At 42.4% G+C, this 21,953-nt stretch overlaps 1 protein-coding gene across 4 annotated transcripts in view; it reads right to left on the bottom strand.

Annotated features, from left to right (window-relative positions):
• PDE1C (phosphodiesterase 1C) overlaps positions 1-21,953 on the bottom strand; it is a 1,454,702-nt gene that overhangs the window by 280,364 nt on the left and 1,152,385 nt on the right. For all 4 annotated transcript variants that reach the window (XM_077269307.1, XM_077269309.1, XM_077269308.1 and 1 more), the window contains one exon: positions 15,945-16,046. In XM_077269307.1, the coding sequence (XP_077125422.1) occupies positions 15,945-16,046 (102 nt within the window). The remainder of the gene's footprint in view (positions 1-15,944; positions 16,047-21,953) is intronic.

The raw sequence follows: 21,953 nt of genomic DNA, 5'->3' as shown, positions 1-21,953 counted from the left end.
CCAACCCTAACCCTAGCCCTAACCCTAGCCCTAACCCTAACCCCAACCCTAAGTTTACCTCCAATCCTAGCCCCAACCCTAGCCCTAACCCTAACCCTAACCCTAGTCTTAACCCTAGCCCTAACCATAACCCTAGCCCTAAAGGGAAAATGGAAATAAATACATTTTTTTAAATTTATTATTCTTCCCTAACTAAGGCGGTGATGAAGGGGGGTTTGATTTACTTTTATAGCGTTTTTTTATATCGGATTTTTATGATTGGCAGCTGTCACACACTAAAGGACGCTTTTTATAGCAAAAAAGTTTTTGCGTCTCCACATTTTGAGACCTATAATTTTTCCATATTTTGGTCCACAGAGTCATGTGAGGTCTTGTTTTTTGCGGGACAAGTTGACATTTTTATTGGTAACATTTTCGGACACGTGACAGTTTTTGATCGCTTTTTATTCCGATTTTTGTGAGCCAGAATGACCAAAAACCAGCTATTCATGAATTTCTTTTGTGGGAGGCGATTATACCGTTCCACGTTTGGTAAAATTGATAAAGCAGTTTTATTCTTCGGGTCAGTGCGATTACAGCGATACCTCATTTATATCTTTTTTTTATGTTTTGGCGCTTTTATACGATAAAAGCTATTTTATAGAAAAAATAATTATTTTGGCATCGCTTTATTTTGAGGACTATAACTTTTTTATTTTTTTGCTTATGATGCTTTATGGTGGCTTGTTTTTTGCGGGACAAGATGACGTTTTCAGTGGTATCATGCTTGTTTATATCCGTCGTTTTGATCGCGTGTTATTCCACTTTTTGTTTGGCGGTATGATAATAAAGCGTTGTTTTTTGGCTCGTTTTTTTTTTTTTTCTTACGGTGTTCACTAGTGTTGAGCATTCCGATACCGCAAGTATCGGGTATCGGCCGATATTTGCTGTATCGGAATTCCGATACCGAGATCCGATGCTTTTGTGGTATCGGGTATCGGTATCGAAACAACATTAATGTGTAACAGAAAGAATTAAAATAAAAAATATTGCTATACTCACCTCTCCGACGCAGCCTGGACCTCACCGAGGGAACCGGCAGCGTTCTTTGCTTAAAATGCGCGCGTTTCCTTCCTTCCGTGACGTCACAGCTTGTGATTGGTCGCGTGCCGCCCATGTGGCCGCGACGCGACCAATCACAGCAAGCCGTGATGTAATTTTCAGGTCCTTCTAGGCATTCAGTATTTTAAAATTACGTTCCGGCTTTGTGATTGGTCGCGTCGCGGTCACATGGGCGACGCAACCAATCACAAGCCGTGACGTCACAGGAGGCAGGAAACGCGCGCATTTTTAAAATTACGTCACGGCTTGTGATTGGTCGCGTCGCCCATGTGGCCGTGACGCAACCAATCACAGCAAGCCGTGACGTAATTTCAGGTCCTTCAGGATTTTAAAATTACGTTCTGGCTTGTGATTGGTCGCGTCGCGGTCACATGGGCGACGCGACCAATCACAAGCCGTGACGTCACGGGAGGCTGGACACGCGCGCATTTTGCGCGCGTGTCCAGCCTCCCGTGACGTCACGGCTTGTGATTGGTCGCGTCGCCCATGTGACCGCGACGCGACCAATCACAAGCCAGAACGTAATTTTAAAATCCTGAAGGACCTGAAATTACGTCACGGCTTGCTGTGATTGGTTGCGTCGCGGCCACATGGGCGACGCGACCAATCACAAGCCGGGACGTCACGGGAGGCAGGACACGCGCGCATTTTAAAATGCGCGCGTGTCCAGCCTCCCGTGATGTCACGGCTTGTGATTGGTCGCGTCGCCCATGTGACCGCGACGCGACCAATCACAAGCCAGAACGTAATTTTAAAATCCTGAAGGACCTGAAATTACGTCACGGCTTGCTATGATTGGTCGCGTCGCGGCCACATGGGCGGCACGCGACCAATCACAAGCCAGGACTTCACGTAAGGAAGTAAACGCGCAAATTTTAAGCAAAGAACGCTGCCGGTTCCCTTGGTGAGGTGAGTATAGCAATATTTTTTATTTTAATTCTTTCTTTTACACATTAATATGGATCCCAGGGCCTGAAGGAGAGTTTCCTCTCCTTCAGACCCTGGGAACCATCAGGGATACCGTCCGATACTTGAGTCCCATTGACTTGTATTGGTATCGGGTATCGGTATCGGATTGGATCCGATACTTTGCCGCTATCGGCCGATACTTTCCGATACCGATACTTTCAAGTATCGGACGGTATCGCTCAACACTAGTGTTCACTGAAGGGGTTAACTAGTGGGACAGTTTTATAGGTTGGGTCGTTACGGACGCGGCAAAACTAAATATGTGTACTTTTATTGTTTTTCTTTTTTTTTTAGATAAAGAAATGTATTTATGGGAATAATATATATATATTTTTTTCTTTATTTAGGAATTTTTTTTTTTTTTTTTTTACACGTGGAAATTTTATTTTTTTACTTTTTTACTTTGTCCCAGGGGGGGACATCACAGATCGCCGATCTCACAGTTTGCATAGCACTCTGTGAGATCGGCGATCACACTCATCGCTGCAGGCTTACAGAGCTGCAGCTGCAGCCTGCTCCTGACCCGGAAGTCCTCCCTGCAGGACCCAGATCCAGCCCCGCGGCCATTTTGGATCCGGGGACTGCAGGGAGAAGACGCTCGGTACAAGGTGAGTACATTCCCTTGTACCGATCGTCTCAGGGAAGCCCGCAGGGAGCCCCCTCCCTGCGCGATGCATCCCTGTACCGCCGGTACACCGCGATCATGTTTGATCGCGGTGTGCCGGGGGTTAATGTGCCGGGGGCGGTCCGTGACCGCTCCTGGCACATAGTGCTGGATGTCAGCTGCGATAGGCAGCTGACACCCGGCCGCGATCGGCCGCGCTCCCCCTGTGAGCACGGCCGATCGCATATGACGTACTATCCCGTCGGTGGTCATACGGGCCCACCTCGACGGGATAGTACATCAGATGTCAGAAAGGGGTTAAAATATGTTTTTAAGCTGGTGCTATAAAGTATTCATTGGCTGTAAACCATAATCATCAATATTAACAGAAATAAACACTTGAAATAGATGACTCTGCTTGTAATGACTCTATATAATATGAGTTTCACTTTTTTTTATTGAAGAACTGAATTAAATTAACTTTTTGATGATATTCTAATTTTGTGAGAAGCACCTGTATCTATCTATCTATTCTCAGGGTTCTGGTTGTGAATTTACTGTACTTGGCTGATATAATTTCCTTGTTACTTTGAGAAGTGTGCATAAAAATTGGACACCATTTGGATGGTCCATGTGCTGTCCATTTTTTTTTTTCTCGCACTCATTGACTTGCATTGGAGAGCATCATCCAGTTTATGTGGCCACTCACAGCATGCTGGAATTTTTTCCTCAAGTCAATTCCATCTGAGGAAAAACTTGCAGATCAGCACTGACTCATTGAATAACATTGATAGGAGTGCAATGAGATGTTTTATCAAATTGCACATGTCCGATTTAAATGGCAGTGTGAGCGCACCCTAAGATGGAGATCCAACACTCGGCATCCCCACTAATCAGCAGAAATATTCCCAGATAAGAGCTGCATAGAAGTAATGTACTGGAAGACAAAAGCCACATAAATTGCTTCGTGGCCTTTGCCAAGTACAGCACTTTATCTCCCATTCACTTGAATGGAGATAGTATGTTCCACTCCAAAAATTACTTCTAACTGGCCGCTGCTGTAAGAGCATAATTGGGCCAGTCAGTTGGAGTTCTGTCTACCCCCTATCATCCCTTCATCAATCTGATGTCGATGATCAACTGTTCAGTCCTTGATCACCCACTGTGAGACATATACAGTTGTGCTCAAAAGTTTACATATCCCAGCTTTTTGCTTTCTTGGCCTTTTTTCAGAGAATATCAATGATAACACCAAAACTTTTTCTCCACTCATGGTTAGTGGTTGGGTGAAGCCATTTATTTTCAAACTACTGTGTTTTCTCTTTTTAAATCTTAATTGCAACCCAAAACATCCAAATGACCCAAAATGATCATAAGCTCACATACCCTGGTGATTTTGGCCTGATAACATGCAGAGAAGTTGAAACAAATGGGTTTGAATGGCTACTAAAGGTAACGTGCTCACCTGTGACCTATTTGCTTGTAATCAGTGTGTGTGCATAAAAGCTGAGTGAGTTTCTGGGATCCAGACAGACTCTTGCATCTTTCATCTTGCCACTGATGTTTCTGGATTGTGAGTCAGGGGAAAGCAAAAGAATTGTCATCAGATCTACAGGAAAAGGTAGTTGAACTGTATAAAACAGGAAAGGGATACAAAAAGATATCCAAGGAATTGCTAATGCCAGTCAGCAGCGCTCGAACTGTGATTAACAAATAGAAAATCAGGTCCTCTGTAAAAACAAAACCATGGTCAGGTAGACCAATAAAAATGTAGTACACAACTGCCAGGACAATTGACTGGGATGCAAAAAAACCCCACAAATAACATCAGCTGAAATAAAGGACTCTCCGAAAACTAGTAGTATGGCTGTTTTAAGATGTACAATAAGGAAGTACTTGAGGAGAAATGGACTGCATGGTCGAGTTGCCAGAAGAAAGCCATTACTGCACAAATGCCACAAAGTATCTCGAGTACAATATGCAAAACAGCGCAGAGACAAGCCTCAGAGCTTCTGGAACAAGATGATTTGGAGTGATGAGACCAAAATTGAACTTTTTGGCGACAACCATAAATGTTACAGCTGGAGAAAGGTAAACAAGTCCTATGATGATAGGAACACCATTCCTACTGTAAAGCACGGAGGTGGATTGCTGATGTTTTGGGGATTTGTGAGCTACAAAGGCACAAGAAACTTGGTCATAGTTGAAGGAAAGATGAATGCAGCATGTCATCAGCAAATGCTGGAGGCAAATTTGCAGTCATCAGCCTGGAAGCTGCGCATGGGACATTCTTGGACGTTCCAATATGACAATGATCCAAAACACAAGGCCATGTCGACCTGTCATTGGCTACAGCAGAACAATGTGAAGGTTCTGGAGTGGCCATCTTAGTTTCCTAACCTCAATATCATTGATCATCTCTGGGGAGATCTCAAGCACGCAGTTCATGCTAGGCAGCCCAGGAATTTAAAGAAACTGGAGGCTTTTTGCCAAGAATAGTGGACAGCTTTATCATCTGAGAAAATAAAGAACTTCAACCACAACTGCCACAAAAGACTTCAAGCTGTCATTGATGTTAGAAGGGGCAATACACGGTATTAAGAATGGGGTATTTTAACTTTTGATCAGGGTCACTTGGATGTTTTGGGTTTTGATTATGATTTAAAAAGAGAAAACACAGTATTTTAACAATAAATGGCTTCACCCAACCACTAGTCATGAGCGGATAAAAAGTTTTGGTGTCATCATTCATAACCTCTGAAAAAAGGCCAAGAATGCAAATATTCTGCCAGAGTATGTAAACTTTTGAACCCAATTATATATGTCTAAATAAAGAATTTAAAAAGAACAGTTTTTAATCTATGTAGATCCTATACAGACCTGCTGTCTATCTGTTCTGATCCTACAATCATATCATATGTTCTTCCCTGCCCTCTGCCTTCACTTATAACTTTGACTGTCTGTGGACTAGCAAGGAGTCTTACACCCTGTACGTTGTCAACATATAAGGCTGTTTTCACATTTGCGTCTGTGTAAGCAGCGTTTCATCTGCATACATCCGCATGCCTCCTGCATACATATCTTTAACATGGTGTACGCAGGGACATGCATTTGAATGCGTTCGCTTGCGGACGCATACACATGCATCATTTCTCAGTGTGCGGGTGGGGGCGGCTAATGCAACATGTTGCATTTTTTGAGGCGTCAAGTATACGCGGCAATGCGAATGCGGACGTTTGCGGATGGAGTCCGTCAAAATAATTCATTACAGTATATGGGAACGCATAGGTACGCAAGGACATGCGTACGCTTGCGTTTGCGTACGCATGGGTATTTTGGAGTAAACATGTCCAGGAACTGGTTTAAGCCACCCCCACACAAAGCTTTTAAAAGAGGGTGTGGGCACTGAAAGTCCAGTACTCTCCAGACTCTGGAAGTGATTAGAAGACATTGCATCTTCTTTGAAGATTCTGAATGATCAAAATGTGAGTATACAAGCTAATATCTGTCTGTTTTTCTCCCTGCAGTCTGAATCACTTCTGTCTCTCTTGCAGCACTCCTCATCATGTCCTCCAGTGCAGAGCAGATCTAACAGAGTGGACAGGAGACTGAAGTGAGTACATTTGCTACTGATTGGTAAGTATTGACTGTCAATATGACACATATGGTAAAGTCATGTATTTTCTTTACAGAACCATTCTAGTGCAGATGAACAGGAGCAGCAGACTCAGGCCCAAATTCCAGTGGCAAGATGGCGTGAAAATATTCTTGACTGTTTTTGGTTATTCTTGACTGTTTTTGGTTAGCCTTGAATGTTTTTGGTTTAAGTGTTTTATCTTTACAACATTAATGTCTTTCTTTCATTTCTAGGTTCCGCAACGGGAGGAAGAAGCCATTGACAATGACCTCCTCATCACATTGGTGGAGGAGCGAGTTCTGTTGTGGGACACCCAGGATTAGCAGCACTCGGACGTTGTGATGATTCGGTGGCTTTGGAATCAAGTGGCCCAATCGCTGATGGATGACTGGGACAACACCACGCAACAAGTACCAAAGTATTTTCGTAAGTATTGCAATGTGGACGGCACGGAACCTGTAAGGCTGGGATCACACAAGTTTCTTGCATCACACACGGTTGTGTGATCCCAGCCTAAAGTGCATTGTTTAACAATTTCTTTTTTATTTCCCCTTCACAGTGAACAAAGTCAGAACCTGTTGGCGTTCGATGAAGGATCACTTCAATAAGGACCTGAGACAGGAGATCTAAGTGGTGCTGGTCAAAAGATAAGGAAATACAAGTACCATAGGATGCTGTCTTTCCTGAGGTCTGTGCTTGCTCAGTGAACGTAAGTATTTTTGTGTTGTATTCCATTGGATTGTGTTCCATAATCTGAATTTTTCTATTCCACGGGATATGTTGGCGCTTTTACAATTGTTATTTTTTTGTAGTATTGTTTTTTATTTCTTTTCCACACAGAACCTGGAGTAGCACCATTGAACCTGGATCGTCCTATGTTGGAGCAGCCCCTCATTGAACAGCCACCAAATAGTCCCAGTCATCCACCAGCGATACAGCAAGTGGGCAGGCTTCATAAGCTGGAGAAAATGCAGCTGGTCCTTCAGGTGTTACCCTGTCCCAGTCTTCTGCCTCTGTTTTTTGGGGGGTCTTTCCACAAGCGGCAGAAGGCCTTGGACAGGTCACTCATGCCTGAGTATGTTCACTTGAGCATGTTCACTTGAGCTTAGTCTTCCAGAGTGGCTTGAAGGCGCTCAGAGATAGACTGGAAAATGGTTTTGCCCATGTAAACACACTTTTCCAGGATGTCAACCGACGCCTTGACCACCTGGAAGCCGACCTTCAGAGACCGGCATGACATTTTTTTTAATGCTATAGAGAGGGGCATGTTAGAACACCTTACGCCTGATCTCCAGCTGAATGTGATGTGGGCCTGCAATGCTGCTTATGTTCAGGATATGCAGAAGACTCGATACTTACAGCAGTCACACATGGCATTTTTGCCTGTGCCACCACCAACCCGCTTCACATCTTTATCTTTTCTGCTGCCTACCACTGTACCACCACCATGCCCAGTCCTGCTGCACACCACTATACAGCCACCACCATGCCGGGTCCTGGTGCTGATTGCCAGTCCACCACCACCACCATGCTGGGTCCTGCTGCTGAACACCAGTCCACCACCACCACCATGCCAGGTCCTGCTGCTGAACACCAGTCCACCACCACCACCATGCCAGGTCCTGCTGCTGAAGGTCAGTCCACTGCCACCACCATGCCAGGTCCTGCTGCTGAATGCCAGTCCACATCCACATTGCCGAGTCCTGCTCCTGCACCCCCATTTACCTCCATGATGCAGAGTCCTGGTGCTGCACGCCATCCTCAACCCACCACTCCCACCCTCCCAAAGAGACACAGAAGAGGCAAGCTGCTCTGCTCTGGACAGAGCACTGGACAGAAATAAAAAAAGAAGAAGCGTGGCCCCCAATTTACCAACTCCACTCTCACCGACCCATGTGTCTCTGTTGTCCAATTTGTCTCTCCCTTCCAGTGTGTCGCTCCCTTCTAGTGGGTCTCTCCTATCACATGCTTCCACTCATAATGTGTCTACTCCCATCCCTGCCCTCCCAGACCCCACACATTTAGTAGGCCCTTCCCCTGGAACCACTTCATTATCCAAAAGTAGCCAATCATCCCAGCTCCACACCCCCCAGGTCAATAACATTGCACCCTTGTACTTTCACAAAAGTTAATTTTTGTTGTTAAGTAAAATTGTGTTTTTTTCCCAATCAATGCTTGTTCTTTGTCTCTTTCTGAGCCATCACCATCAACACAAACTGTGCACCGTCGCCATCAACACACTGTGCGCCGTCACTGTCAACACATACTGTGCGCCGTCAACACACACTGTGTGCTGTCGCTGGAAAAACACTTATGCACAGTCGCCGCTATAGAATTATTTACTCAGGAAGCAAAGCTGCAGTGTAAAGGAAAGAAAAAAAAGGAGGAGCAGATTGTATCTGTCATGGAGCTATGAGGTGGCAAAAACACAAAGAGGACTGAAAATCCTCCAAAAAATCAGAATTAATACAGCACAAAGGGTCAGGGGTTAGGAATGCTCACCTGCCCAGGTGTCAGCACTAGTGCACTCAGGATGCAACAAACCCATGAAGTAATGATGCTGGAAAAAACACTGATGAGACCACTGCTCAGAACTGACACTGAGCAATCACACCTCCATGAATTGGCAGACTATGAGCGGTCATGTCATCAGTATTTTCCACCTGTGTTGCCGCCATCTTTACTACATGGGTTTGCTGCATCCTGAGTGCACTAGTCCTGATACATGGGCAGGTGAGTAAACATATGAGGTGAACTATAGATTAATGCAGACTGAAAGAGACGATGGAGCTAATCTGACGTCACCTACTATAGCACTGACATCAGAGAGAAGAGGTGTAGTGTAAAGCATGGGTGGCATAACCCAATCTGCATGAGAAAGGGAGTGGATTTATAAAGACTGAAGTTGTTACCCAGTGAGCACCTTATACAACTAAGTATTGTAATGTTGAGGGCACTTGGAACAGGTGTTTAACTAGAGATGTTTTATTATTTCAGTCAGCAAGCATAACAGGTACATTTTAACATTGCAGTTACATAACATTACAGGTACATAACATTACAGGAACTTTTTACTGGATTAAACCATTTCATCTTGCCATGCCACATGCCCAATATCCGAAACAAAATAGTCAGCAAATGTATCTCTCATTTGGGCAACTTCCACTGTTGTCCTCAGAGGGTGATGTTGGTAATCCAGCAATGGGGTAGAAACAGGTTCATCAAGTTCTACATTTGGTTGCTCTTTAGCCATGATGTTGTGCAGAACCACACACGCTTTGTCAACCTCATCGATTGTCTCAATTTTTAGATTAATGGCTGTTCCCAAAACCAGCCATTTAGATACCAGCAAACCAAAGGCACACTCCACAGTTCTTCATGCCCTTGTCAGTCCGTAGTTAAAATTCATTTTTGTGTGGTTCATTTCCCTACTGGAGTATGGTTTAAGGAGGTTGGCGCACATCTGAAAGGCCTCATCCCCAACCACAACAAATGGCATTGGAGGTCCTTTAGTGTTGGAAAAAGGTCATGGCAGTAGGAAATTGAAATTATTCCCATACAAGCGTTGGCCCATGTCTGAGTTTTGGAATGTCTGTAAGTCATTACCTCATCCAAAAGATCCAATGTCCACGGCGACAAATCTACAGTCAGCAGCTGCAATCCTCATGAACACAATAGAAAAGTATGTTTATAAATAAAATACTTGGATCCAGTTCCAGCCAGTTTGGTAATTTGAATATGTTTGCGGTCCACAGCTCCCAAACAGTTTGGGAAATTACAAATTTACCAGAATTTTTTGGCGTTTTCCTGCCAGATTTTAGGAGTGTGTAGGGGGATAAATTCCTCATGCAGAACATCCCACAACGCCCAGCAGGTGACTGCAACAATCCCAGAAAGGGTGGAAACTCCAATCTTGAATTGGAAATGGAGTGATGATAAGCTCTCTCAGGTAGCCAGGAATCTGACAAACAGAGAAAGGAGAAAAACATTAAGTACATGGCTTTTAGAACAATAATATTTATGACAGGTGTTTTGCCAAACAGAAAAAGGAAAAAAAAATAAGGACATGGCAGAACAATAATATTTATGACAGGCATTTCTTTTTAAATATTATGTACCTTATGGTCACCAGCAGATGTTCCTCAGCAGGAATTGCTCTACGTAGCTGTGTGTCCTGCCTGCTGATGGCTCCTTGTACACGATGCAGCAAATCACTGAAGCTCTTTTGAGACATCATCATGTATTCAAAATATTTATCCGGGTTTTCACGGAGCTCACTGTATAAGGAGTGGTAAGTTCCACGGCTCTCTCGGACTTCAACAACGGGGTGTTGCCAAAAGCGACGATGTCTTCTCCATCTTTCTCTTTTCCTTTTTTGTTGACAAGCAAATGCAAAGGCAAGAAACAAGTTCACATCCAAATCCATGTGAAGATCCATCTTGACACTGGATACAGCAGCAAAAGATGAGGATTTATTCTGTACAAGGGTCTACATACAGAATTTCCATGAGACACGCCCATTGTGCATGGCTTGTGTCAAGGAAATTCTCCTGGAAAAGCATTTTCCTATCAAACACATGCGCATAAAAAGTGCAAACGCATGCAAAAACGCATGCAAACACTATGTTTTTTTGCCATCATGCGTAAGCTGAGGCGGATAAAAAAAAATGCTGTGTTAGCATGCGTTTGCATGCATTTTTGCATGCGTTTGCTGTTGTGGATGATACGCTGCGCACATAGATGCAAATGTGAAACTAGCCTAACAAGATATACAATATATGGGCTATTTTTTTCTGGATGGTACATGGCTAACAACATTGTTACAAGGAAATATTTAAATAAATGTGACCCTGCTACATATGTGTCTTTCTTTTATGACTGTAGCAATAGTTACATCATGTGCAATGAAATGTTTAATGTATCAGTTTTGTGAATGGCTGTGAAAAATGTCTCTTAAGGGTGCCATCATTCAGCCATATATAACCCATAGGGTCTTTTGTTAGAAAATATGTAATTTTAACATATATATTTTTTCTTTTTAATGGATGACAGAAGATTCTATTGCATTGATGTCATGATAAATGGTATCATTCAACACAATTTAGAGTTGTAGCCTAAATATTGTCCAAATGTAGTCCAATGTCTAGTCATAACATACACATTAGATTGTTATCCATTGATTATACTGTTTGACTCTAAATAAAAGCAAGTTTTCAATCTACAATATTGAAGAAAAATGATGTGACACTCACCAGTTCAAGAACCTAGCACTCAACTTGATGCTTTGAAGTGGATTTTATTGTAGTGGTACTCAAAAGAGAGACCAGCGGTGGAATCCGCGTCTGTCCTCGCCATTATCTGTCACGGTCTCCGCAGTACCGCTCCTATCTGGCGCACAAGTAAGACGCCGCTTCCTCGTGCCTCTTGACCCTATGGTCCTCTTACTACTCTCTAGTACGTTACTGACGAAGGTCCATATGTAGGACCGAAACGTTTTTTGAGTACCACTACAATAAAATCCACTTCAAAGCATCAAGTTGAGTGCTAGGTTCTTTTTCATAGTCCATGAAGGTGTGGGAACCTATCCTTAGCACCATTCTTTCCAGTAGTGCACATGGCATTTTGTATGATTATACTCACCAGTTCAAATGAATGTGAAAAAGTCCTTTATTCCATACCTTTGGATTAGGACTAAAGCATGATGTGCAGGATACAGAGGCATACAGGGAGAGGCAGAGTGGAAGATGGTCGTTTCGCATAGCAATGCTTCAACGGGTCCAGGTGTGTCACAATTAGTGTTGAGCGATACCTCCCGATATTTGAAAGTATCGGTATCGGATTGGATTGGCCGATATCCAAAAAATATCGGATATCGCCGATATCGATACCCGATACCAATACAAGTCAATGGGACACAAATATCGGAAGTGATCCTGGATGGTTCCCAGGGTCTGAAGGAGAGGAAACTCTCCTTCAGGCCCTGGGATCCATATTCATGTAAAAAATAAAGAATAAAAATAAAAAATATGGATATACTCACCCTCGGACGGCCCCTGGCTGTCAACGCTGCAAGCGTCTGCCTCCGTTCCTAAGAATGCAGAGTGAAGGACCTTCGATGACGTTGCGGCTTGTGATTGGTCGCGTGACCGCTCATGTGACCGCTCACGCGACCAATCACAAGCCGCGACGTCATCGCAGGTCCTACACTCACTGCATTCTTAGGAACGGAGGCTGCCGGCTGCACCGCTGAGGTCCAGGGTCTGTCGGAGGGGTGAGTATATCCATATTTTTTATTTTTATTCTTCATTTTTTACATGAATATGGATCCCAGGGCCTGAAGGAGAGTCTCCTCTCCTCCAGACCCTGTGAACCATACGCACCGCACATGCCTGGGAACTTATAGGAACTTCCGATTCCGATTTCCGATATCACAAAAATATCGGAACTCGGTATCGGAATTCCGATACAGCGAATATCGGCCTATACCCGATATTTGCAGTATCGGAATGCTCAACACTAGTTACAATTATTCGAACTGGTGAGTGCTGCATCTTTTTTCTTCAATATTGCACATTTAAGTACTGTATGCAGAGCACCAAACACCGTTCGATCAGCCGCTGTTGCTCTACATGGGAAGTTTATTCAGCATTCCAGTGAATTTTTATATGTTGTGTGGTGCTGGTATTTTTCTCTTTGAACATTGCATGTGAAATTTTTCTATCTATACCTGTAATACTTTGTGACCCTAAATAAACTACGCTGTCATCAACTATTCTAAATCAATCAGCGTGGAGTAACATTGCCGAATATGTCATCTAAATTCACATTACACGAAAATATACATTATGCACAGGACCATATTTGCAAATAGAAGCTGAAGTTCTAATGCCTCGGGCGGCGAGTTGCAGGTGGTGCTGCTAATCAGTGATAGTAAAACGAACTTACACTTTTCTTTAAGAACTTTCCACTGACTCCTGCCAAACTAGCACTTTAACAAGAGAGTAGAGGGGGAAACCGCCCTAATGAGTATTCACAGACAGTGCACAATACTTTATTTTCTTCTTCTATGCTGAAAGTGATATTTTACTAAGTGACATCATGTTTACTAGTCTGCAAAACAATATAGCAGCATGTGAGGGGCCTAATATGTATTCATATGTGATTGTAGGTCCCCTTTAACCACTTTACATTTTTAGTTGTAATATTTTTATTTTATTTTTTGGTGTTCTTATTTTACCGTGAGCATAGCCATAGTATAGCTTGTTTTATTGTGTTACAAGTTGGAATCTGGAGTTAAATTATATTTACCAGACAATGTACTAAAACAAAATGATAATTCCAAGTGGGAATGGGGCAGAAAATGCAATTCCTATTTGTTTTGGAGTTTCACTTTTGTGAAGATCATTACAAAATATGGCATGAAAATATGATTCTACAGGTTCGTAATATTAAGGGGATGGGGTACAGAGGGGATCCCACACTGTCTAACCACTTAAGGCTCCCATACACATTAGACTAATGTCAGCCAAACAAGCCAATATCAGTGATCTAGGTGCACAGTCTAAATGAAGACCTCCTGACTAGTGTTGAGCATTCCGATACCGCAAGTATCGGGTATCGGCCGATATTTGCTGTATCGGAATTCCGATACCGAGATCCGATACTTTTGTGGTATCGGGTATCGGTATCGAAACAACATTAATGTGTAAAATAAAGAATTAAAATAAAAAATATTGCTATACTCACCTCTCCGACGCAGCCTGCACCTTACCGAGGGAACCAGCAGCGTTGTTTGCTTAAAATTTGCGCTTTAACTTCCTTACTTGAAGTCCCGGCTTGTGATTGGTCGCGCGCCACCCATGTGACCGCGACGCGACCAATCACAGCAAGCCGTGACGTAATTTTAGGTCCTTCAGGATTTTAAAATTACGTTCCGGCGTTGTGATTGGTTGCGTCGCGGTCACATGGGCGACGCGACCAATCACAAGCCGTGACGTCACGGGAGGCAGGAGACGCGCGCATTTTAAAATGCACGCGTGTCCTGCCTCCCGTGACGTCACGGCTTGTGATTGGTCGCGTCGCCCATGTGACCGCGACGCAACCAATCACAGCAAGCCGTGACGTAATTTTAGGTCCTTCAGGATTTTAAAATTACGTTCCGGCGTTGTGATTGGTTGCGTCGCGGTCACATGGGCGACGCGACCAATCACAAGCCGTGACGTCACGGGAGGCAGGAGACGCGCGCATTTTAAAATGCACGCGTGTCCTGCCTCCCGTGACGTCACGGCTTGTGATTGGTCGCGTCGCCCATGTGACCGCGACGCAACCAATCACAGCAAGCCGTGACGTAATTTTAGGTCCTTCAGGATTTTAAAATTACGTTCCGGCGTTGTGATTGGTTGCGTCGCGGTCACATGGGCGATGCGACCAATCACAAGCCGTGACGTCACGGGAGGCAGGAGACGTGCGCATTTTAAAATGCACGCGTGTCCTGCCTCCCGTGACGTCACGGCTTGTGATTGGTCGCGTCGCCCATGTGACCGCGACGCAACCAATCACAGCAAGCCGTGACGTAATTTTAGGTCCTTCAGGATTTTAAAATTACGTTCCGGCGTTGTGATTGGTTGCGTCGCGGTCACATGGGCGGCGCGCGACCAATCACAAGCTGGGACTTCAAGTAAGGAAGTTAAAGCGCGAATTTTAAGCAAACAACGCTGCCGGTTCCCTCGCTGAAGTCCAGGCTGCGTCGGAGAGGTGAGTATAGCAATATTTTTTATTTTAATTCTTTATTTTACACATTAATATGGTTCCCAGGGCCTGAAGGAGAGTTTCCTCTCCTTCAGACCCTGGGAACCATCAGGAATACCGTCCGATACATGAGTCCCATTGACTTGTATTGGTATCGGGTATCGGTATCGGATTAGATCCGATACTTTGCCGGTATCGGCCGATACTTTCCGATACCGATACTTTCAAGTATCGGACGGTATCGCTCAACACTACTCCTGACTCAACTCAGTACAGCGATGTTATCCAGTAACTGTATGGATGTGTTATTTAGTTTCAGAGTTGGGGTTTGCTTAGCAATAATATGACTGTATCTTCCAGTCACAGCATGGTAGTAATAGTTAGTCCCTGTATTTATTATTATTTTAGGATAGGAATGATTTATGTACACAGATTGTAGATTTTGTTACAGCAGAACGTGCCTTGTATTATCCAATAAAGAACACAAGTCTTGGGAAGCACATTTCTAAGTTGCACTAAGTGTTTTTTACATTTATCAATCAATAAAAATTCTGTTTTCATAACAATAATTAAACCCATCTATCATTATAAAGTACATGGGCTATAAATGGGGGTGTACTCAGGTATTGTGCCTAGGGCAGCATGAACTGTAACTATGGCCCTGATTACACATGTATCCTAAAACACTAATTTGGCAGCCTTTTCTTTGATTAAAGTATGTACATTGTGAATGTAAACTTTGATCTTTAATTCTTCAGTCGTATTTTAAAAGAGCAAAATAACACTTCAGAAAAGCGCAAAGTGAAGCTTTTTTAGGTAATAGCTTTGAAGTTACAAAATAGCCTACCAGTATTTACTGTAACCTTTCACCATAGACCTACTCACCCTTCCGGCTGCGGCAAAGAATTCTTCATTGCTTTGATTTGTTGGAAGTGACAGGACATATCTGTGGCCAATACCATCTCAATCACCAAAGTCCGGAATTCTCTTCAGGGTTATCATGAAGCAAAAAGAAAAAAAGTGTAAGATATTAGTTACTATATGTCATCAGTCTACAAATATTTATTTAATATCTTCTCTACTACAATGGTTAAAGAGGATATTTCACCAAATTTTTCATGTTTAACCTCTTCACGATTTTTAACGTACGATGGTTAGAGGTTCACATCCTATGACGTCAACTCACGTCATGGGGATCATGCAGGCACCAAACCTGTAACAGCACAATCTGCCACCAGGAGCATGGCGTAATTTATAGCTGAGATTCCACTGCACCACGCCGGGCCATTTAACCCCCTAAATGCTGCGTTCCATATCAATCACAACTTCAGATAGGTGCCCCCACAATGTCATGGCAACCCGGGGTCTTTATGATAACATCCGGGTCCCCCAGCTATGGCAAGCATATTAGACCATGTTGAGAGCATAGTCTAAGAAACAATCTGTAAGTGCAACACTGACAGGTATAATGCATTGAAGTTCAGGTGCATTGCAATGCATTAAACCAGTGATCAGAGCCATGAAACTTAAAGTCCCATAAAAAAAGTTTAAAAAAAATTGCCAAAATAAAAAAAATCACAAAAAAACAAATCACAAAATAAGAAAAAGAAAACAATGATAAATACAAATATTTTAAAAATAAAAACTGCAAAAATGTAGTATTGGCACGTGCGAAAGCACCTGAACTATAAAAGTGTCAAACCAGTTAACCCCTTCAGTAAACACAGTAAAAAAAGTGGTAAAATACCTCTGACCAAAAAATGGAATAGAACGCGATCAAAAAATCAAATGAAAATAAAAATGGTATAGCTGAAAACATCATCTTGTCCCACATAAAAACAAGCTAACATACAGATCCGTCAGAGGAGAAATAAAAAAGTTACAGCACTCAGAATATACCTGCAAAAACAATTATTTTTTCTAAAAAATAGTTCTTCTTGTGTAAAATTAGCGAAACATAAAAAAATCATATATCACTGTAGTATCGCTGTAATCATACTGACCCAAAGAACAGAAGCAGACATAGAATTGATGCAGCTGCACAGGGACCTGGAGGTGGAGAGAGCCCTTACAGGATGGTAATAATACTAGTTGCTCATAACCAGATTTCCCTCATCATATGAGGTGTGCCGGGCAGGGAGCGTTCAGATGACCCCAAAGATAAAATCTATGGGGGTTAGATCGGGAGACCTTGGTGGCCATTCAACTGGCCCACGACAACCAATCCACTTTTCAGGAAACTGTTCATGTGAGAGTGCTCAGACCTGACACCCAAGATGGTGCACCACCACACTATGGGTGTCAGGTCTGAGCATTCCTACATGAACGGTTTCCTGGAAAGTGGATTGGTCACCGTGGGCCAGTTGAATGGCCACCAAGATCTCCCGATATGACTCAATTAGTCTTTTATCTTTGGGGTCATCTGAAGGCAATTGTCTATGCTGTGAAGATATAAGATGTGCAGCATCTGAAACAAAAGATTCTGGAAGCCTGTGCTAGCATTTCTTCTGTGGTGTTGCTATCAGTCTGTCAAGAGTGGAAGAAGAGGGTTGCATTGACAATCAAACACAATGGGCAGCACTTTGAACACATTTTATAAGTGGTCATAAACTTGTAAATAAATCATGAAATAATAAAGTTACATTACAACCAAGCAGACCATTGTTTTTCTTGTGAAATTCTCATTACGTTTGGTGTTACACATGACCCTCTTCCCATTGAAAAAAATAAAGTTGGATCTAAAATGGCCGACTTCAAAATGGCCACCATGGTCACCAGCCATCTTGAAAAGTTTTTCCCCTCCCATATATTAATGTGTCACAAACAGGAAGTTGATATCACCAACCATTCCCATTTTATTTAGGTGTATCCATATTATTGGCCCACCCTGTATATATCATTGTCACCATAAAAGGAGGGGGGCTAAGACACATCTCTTGCACAGAGACCCAAGCTGTCCGCCCATGCTGAAGAATAAAGCTTTTGTCTTTGCCATGTGGAGAATGGCATAAAAAAATTCCTGCTTTTTGTTCATTCTACCTCCCAAAAATCGGAATAAAAAGTGATAAAAAAATGTTATGTACCCAAAAATGGAACCAATAAAAATGTCAACTAGTCCCGCAAAAAACAAGCCCTTAGATGATCACAGAAATATTAAAAAATTTGGCTCTTAGAATATGGCGTTGCAAAATCTTTTTTTTTTTTTAAACAGTCATTTAGTGTGTGATAGCAGCCAGAGATTAAAATCTACAGTGTATAAATCTGGTATTGTTGTAATCGCACCAACCCGAACAATAAAGTCTTGTAATGACACTTTGATTAATGGCGCAAAAAATAATTAAAACCAATTTCACTGGTCAGCACAAAAAAATCATCAGCAAAGGTAATATGTCTGTTTTATGGAGTTTGATGTGCTGATTCCAAAAATATGCTTAGTTTTGCTCTATCACATAAAGTTTCCAAGATTGAATTATTTTTGTTATTACGTTATTTCTGCATTTTCAATGTATGTGGTTTTTCCTATGTTATTCCCATTTCTTTGCGTGTCTTACTTAATTATGAATTTTCTTACAGGGACAACATCAGTAAATGTTTTAGTGAGTTATATGGGAAGGAGTATTGACAGTACAGTCAACCAATGACTGCTTCTCAGAAAGTCGCATGCTATGGGGAGGAGCTAACTGTTATGAGTCGGTAAGATTTGAGTCACTCAGAAAAGGGTGATAATGGCAGCAAGGACTGGTATGTGAGAATCTGACAGGAGACATGCCTCTACAGGGATCTGAGCCCTGCCACAGGGAGATAGACGGTAAGGCATCGGACAACCGTCATTGTGAGAGGATTTTCACTGCATTTCTGAGAGGGCAAGTCACCTCAGAGGGAAGAAAACAGCTCAGCCACTGAGGTGCAACTGAGTGAGGGTCTCCACAGAGAGAGAACCTGAAAGCAGCCAATATCACACTGAGAAACTGCCTGTCTGCAAATGTTCATCTTTAAGAAATAGGCTGACCCATTTACCGCACAACTGTATATAGTTACCTACCAGATTACCTCCAGCAAATTAAATTCTAAATGCAAGTTGCCTCAGTCATTTCTGGGGAAATATTTACCCCTCATGTGATATGCTCAAGTTGTTCAAATGGTCTTCGTGACTGGATGAATATGAGGAAAGTGGCTATGCCAATTGCTGTTCTCATGATTTGGAGAGAACCAAAAAATCATAGTGATGACTGCTACTTTTGTTTTGTCAAACTGAAGAGCTTTTCTACAAAGAACAAACATAAGATTAATTACCCTGAACTTGAATCTGCGATTAGGCCAGTCCAACATGATGGTACCTTGACAGTTCCTGTACCACCATTGTCTGGATTTGATGAAAATTAAGTAGAATATGAAGACTATGGAGCTGAAGCTATTGGCGAAGACATGAGACCTCAAGTCAAGATGAGTATGTACCTGATGGAGCAGCTGAGCAGCCAGAACGCTTTACTCAACATGAATTAAATGATCTCATCAGAGACCTTTCATTGTCACAAGATAAAACTGAATTTCTTGCACCTAGGTTGAAATAGAAGAATCTTCTTCATGGTGATGTCAAAGTGTGTTATTACTTAAACAGAAGTAACACTTTAATGCAATTTTTCACAGTTGCTGGACCAATGGTGTACTGTAACAATGTGAATGGCCTCTTTGAAGAACTGAATCCAGAGTATTTTGTTGCAGATTGGCGATTGTTTATTGACTCATCCCAGAGAAGTTTGAAAGCAGTGTTGCTTCACAATGGAAATATAAAACCATCAATCCCTATTGCACAATCATGTCATCTAAAGGAAAGTTATGAAAATCTGTCAGTTGTTTTGGATGCTATACAATATATGGTAAGTATCATCGATGGAATATCTGTGGAGATTTGAAAGTGATTGGTCTGCTAATGGGAATGCAAGGAGGTTTCACAAAATATTGTTGTTTTTTGTGTTTATGGGACAGTAGAAATACAGTAGAGCATAATGTTCATGATGATTGGGGACATAGAAACATCTATGCTCCAGGTAGAGACAATGTTCAGCATAATCCTTTAGTTGCTGCAACAAAAATCTTTCTTCCTCCACTACATATAAAGTTGGGATTGATTAGAAACTTTGTGAAAGCCATGGCAAAGACAAATTCATAAGGATTCCAGTACATTTCACAGAAATTCTCCAGCATTTCACCAGCAAAACTGAAGGAAGGGGTATTTGTTGGTCCTCAGATCAGAGAGCTTATGAGAGATGATGTGTTTGAAGGAACTCTAAATGATAAGGAATTGAGATCTTGGAAAAGCTTCAAGTGGATCTGTGAAAACTCCACAAGAAAACAAAAATCTCCAGAATATGTTGAAGGTGTTGAGGAACTGCTAAATGCATACCAGTGTCTTGGATGTCGGATGTCTCTGAAAATTTATTTTTTGAATTCACATTTAGATTTCTTCCCTCAAAATCTTGGGGATGTAAGCTATGAACAAGGCAAGCGGTTTCACCAGGACATTAAAGTAATTGAGCACCGCTACCAGGGTTTTTGAAATTACTCAATAATGGCAGATTACTGTTGGATGTTATATAGGGACAACCCTGAAAAATCGTATCAACGACAGTCTAATGTCAAGCACATTTAATTTCTGCTCATATTTTGGTTCTATTTTGCATGTGAAATTATTTTGGTTCAATAAAAACTGTTTTGTAAGGTGAAGCATTTTTTTCTGATATGTAGATTGCTGTTTTTTTAATGTCGCCAGTATATTTCCTATACCTTATAATAATGATGTGGCTCCATGGAAACTGTACGTGCTACAGAAAAACTACTGTATATCTACATTTTTGAAATCAGGACAAAAAGATGATTCAGAAAAGTACAAAGTCACCTGCGATAACTTAAAAAAATATTTTTTTGCAGACCTGTGTTATTGTCCTGCTGTTGATTTGTTCATTCTGCCTTTCAAATATCGCCATAAGGCTCAACACATTTATCCTGCTCTCTGCACTGAGTGCATGCAGCGGGGTTTCCATGTCAATCTCTGAAATACATTATTTAGATGCAACTCCCGATAATGAGGCAGATTGAGTCAATGTGGATGCCGTCTGACTTATTATGCAATGGTGTCCATCTTTTAAGCAGGTCGTCCACTGTTTTGTACATCTCTGAAAAAAGGACACAGCTGAAAAGAGTCTAGAGTATTATCAGTTTCTTTAGGACACACACATGGAACGTCTCCACACCTCCAGCCACAGACACTGAATGAGACATTTGGCCTCCATTTTATTAGCCAAACCACACCCCGGGGTTGGAATATGTGAGCGGTCATTCCCACCTATCGCTTATGACCGCTCATAAAACCTTGCCCTGAAACGGCCCAAATAACTGTCTCAGCACTATACGTGCTGGAGCATACTTCCGAGCTCATATCACCACAGCTAATAGCCAAGATGACACATATCTCCCCTCCAGGAATCATCCAGCGGCCATCTTACATAGCCTCCCCCTCTGACCGAAGTCGGGGGGGTTTGGCACCTTCTGCCAATAAACAGTGGATCCTTGACAGAACGTCAGCATTGCTTGCAGTTTCCCTGGCCTATGCTCCACATGGAAGTTAAAATCGTGAAGTGCTAGGAACCACCAGATCGCTCAGGCATTGCTTCCTTTCTTTTCCCTCATCCATTTTAGTGGGTCATGGTCTGACAATAGTCTGAACTTCTTGCCTAAGAAATAGTACCTTACGGAGTCCAAGGCCCACTTGATGGCTAAACATTTCTTTTCCAATATGGAATAGTTTTTCTCGCAAGATGACAACTTCCTACTAGGATACATTATGGGGTGCTCTTCCCCATTCATCTCTTGACATAATACAGTGCCCAACCTGAC

This window comes from Ranitomeya variabilis, chromosome 6, assembly GCF_051348905.1.
Source record: "Ranitomeya variabilis isolate aRanVar5 chromosome 6, aRanVar5.hap1, whole genome shotgun sequence".
Taxonomy (NCBI): Eukaryota; Metazoa; Chordata; class Amphibia; order Anura; family Dendrobatidae; genus Ranitomeya; species Ranitomeya variabilis.
The sequence above is the reverse complement of the archived record's forward strand: the minus strand, read 5'-3'. Positions and strand labels throughout refer to the sequence as shown.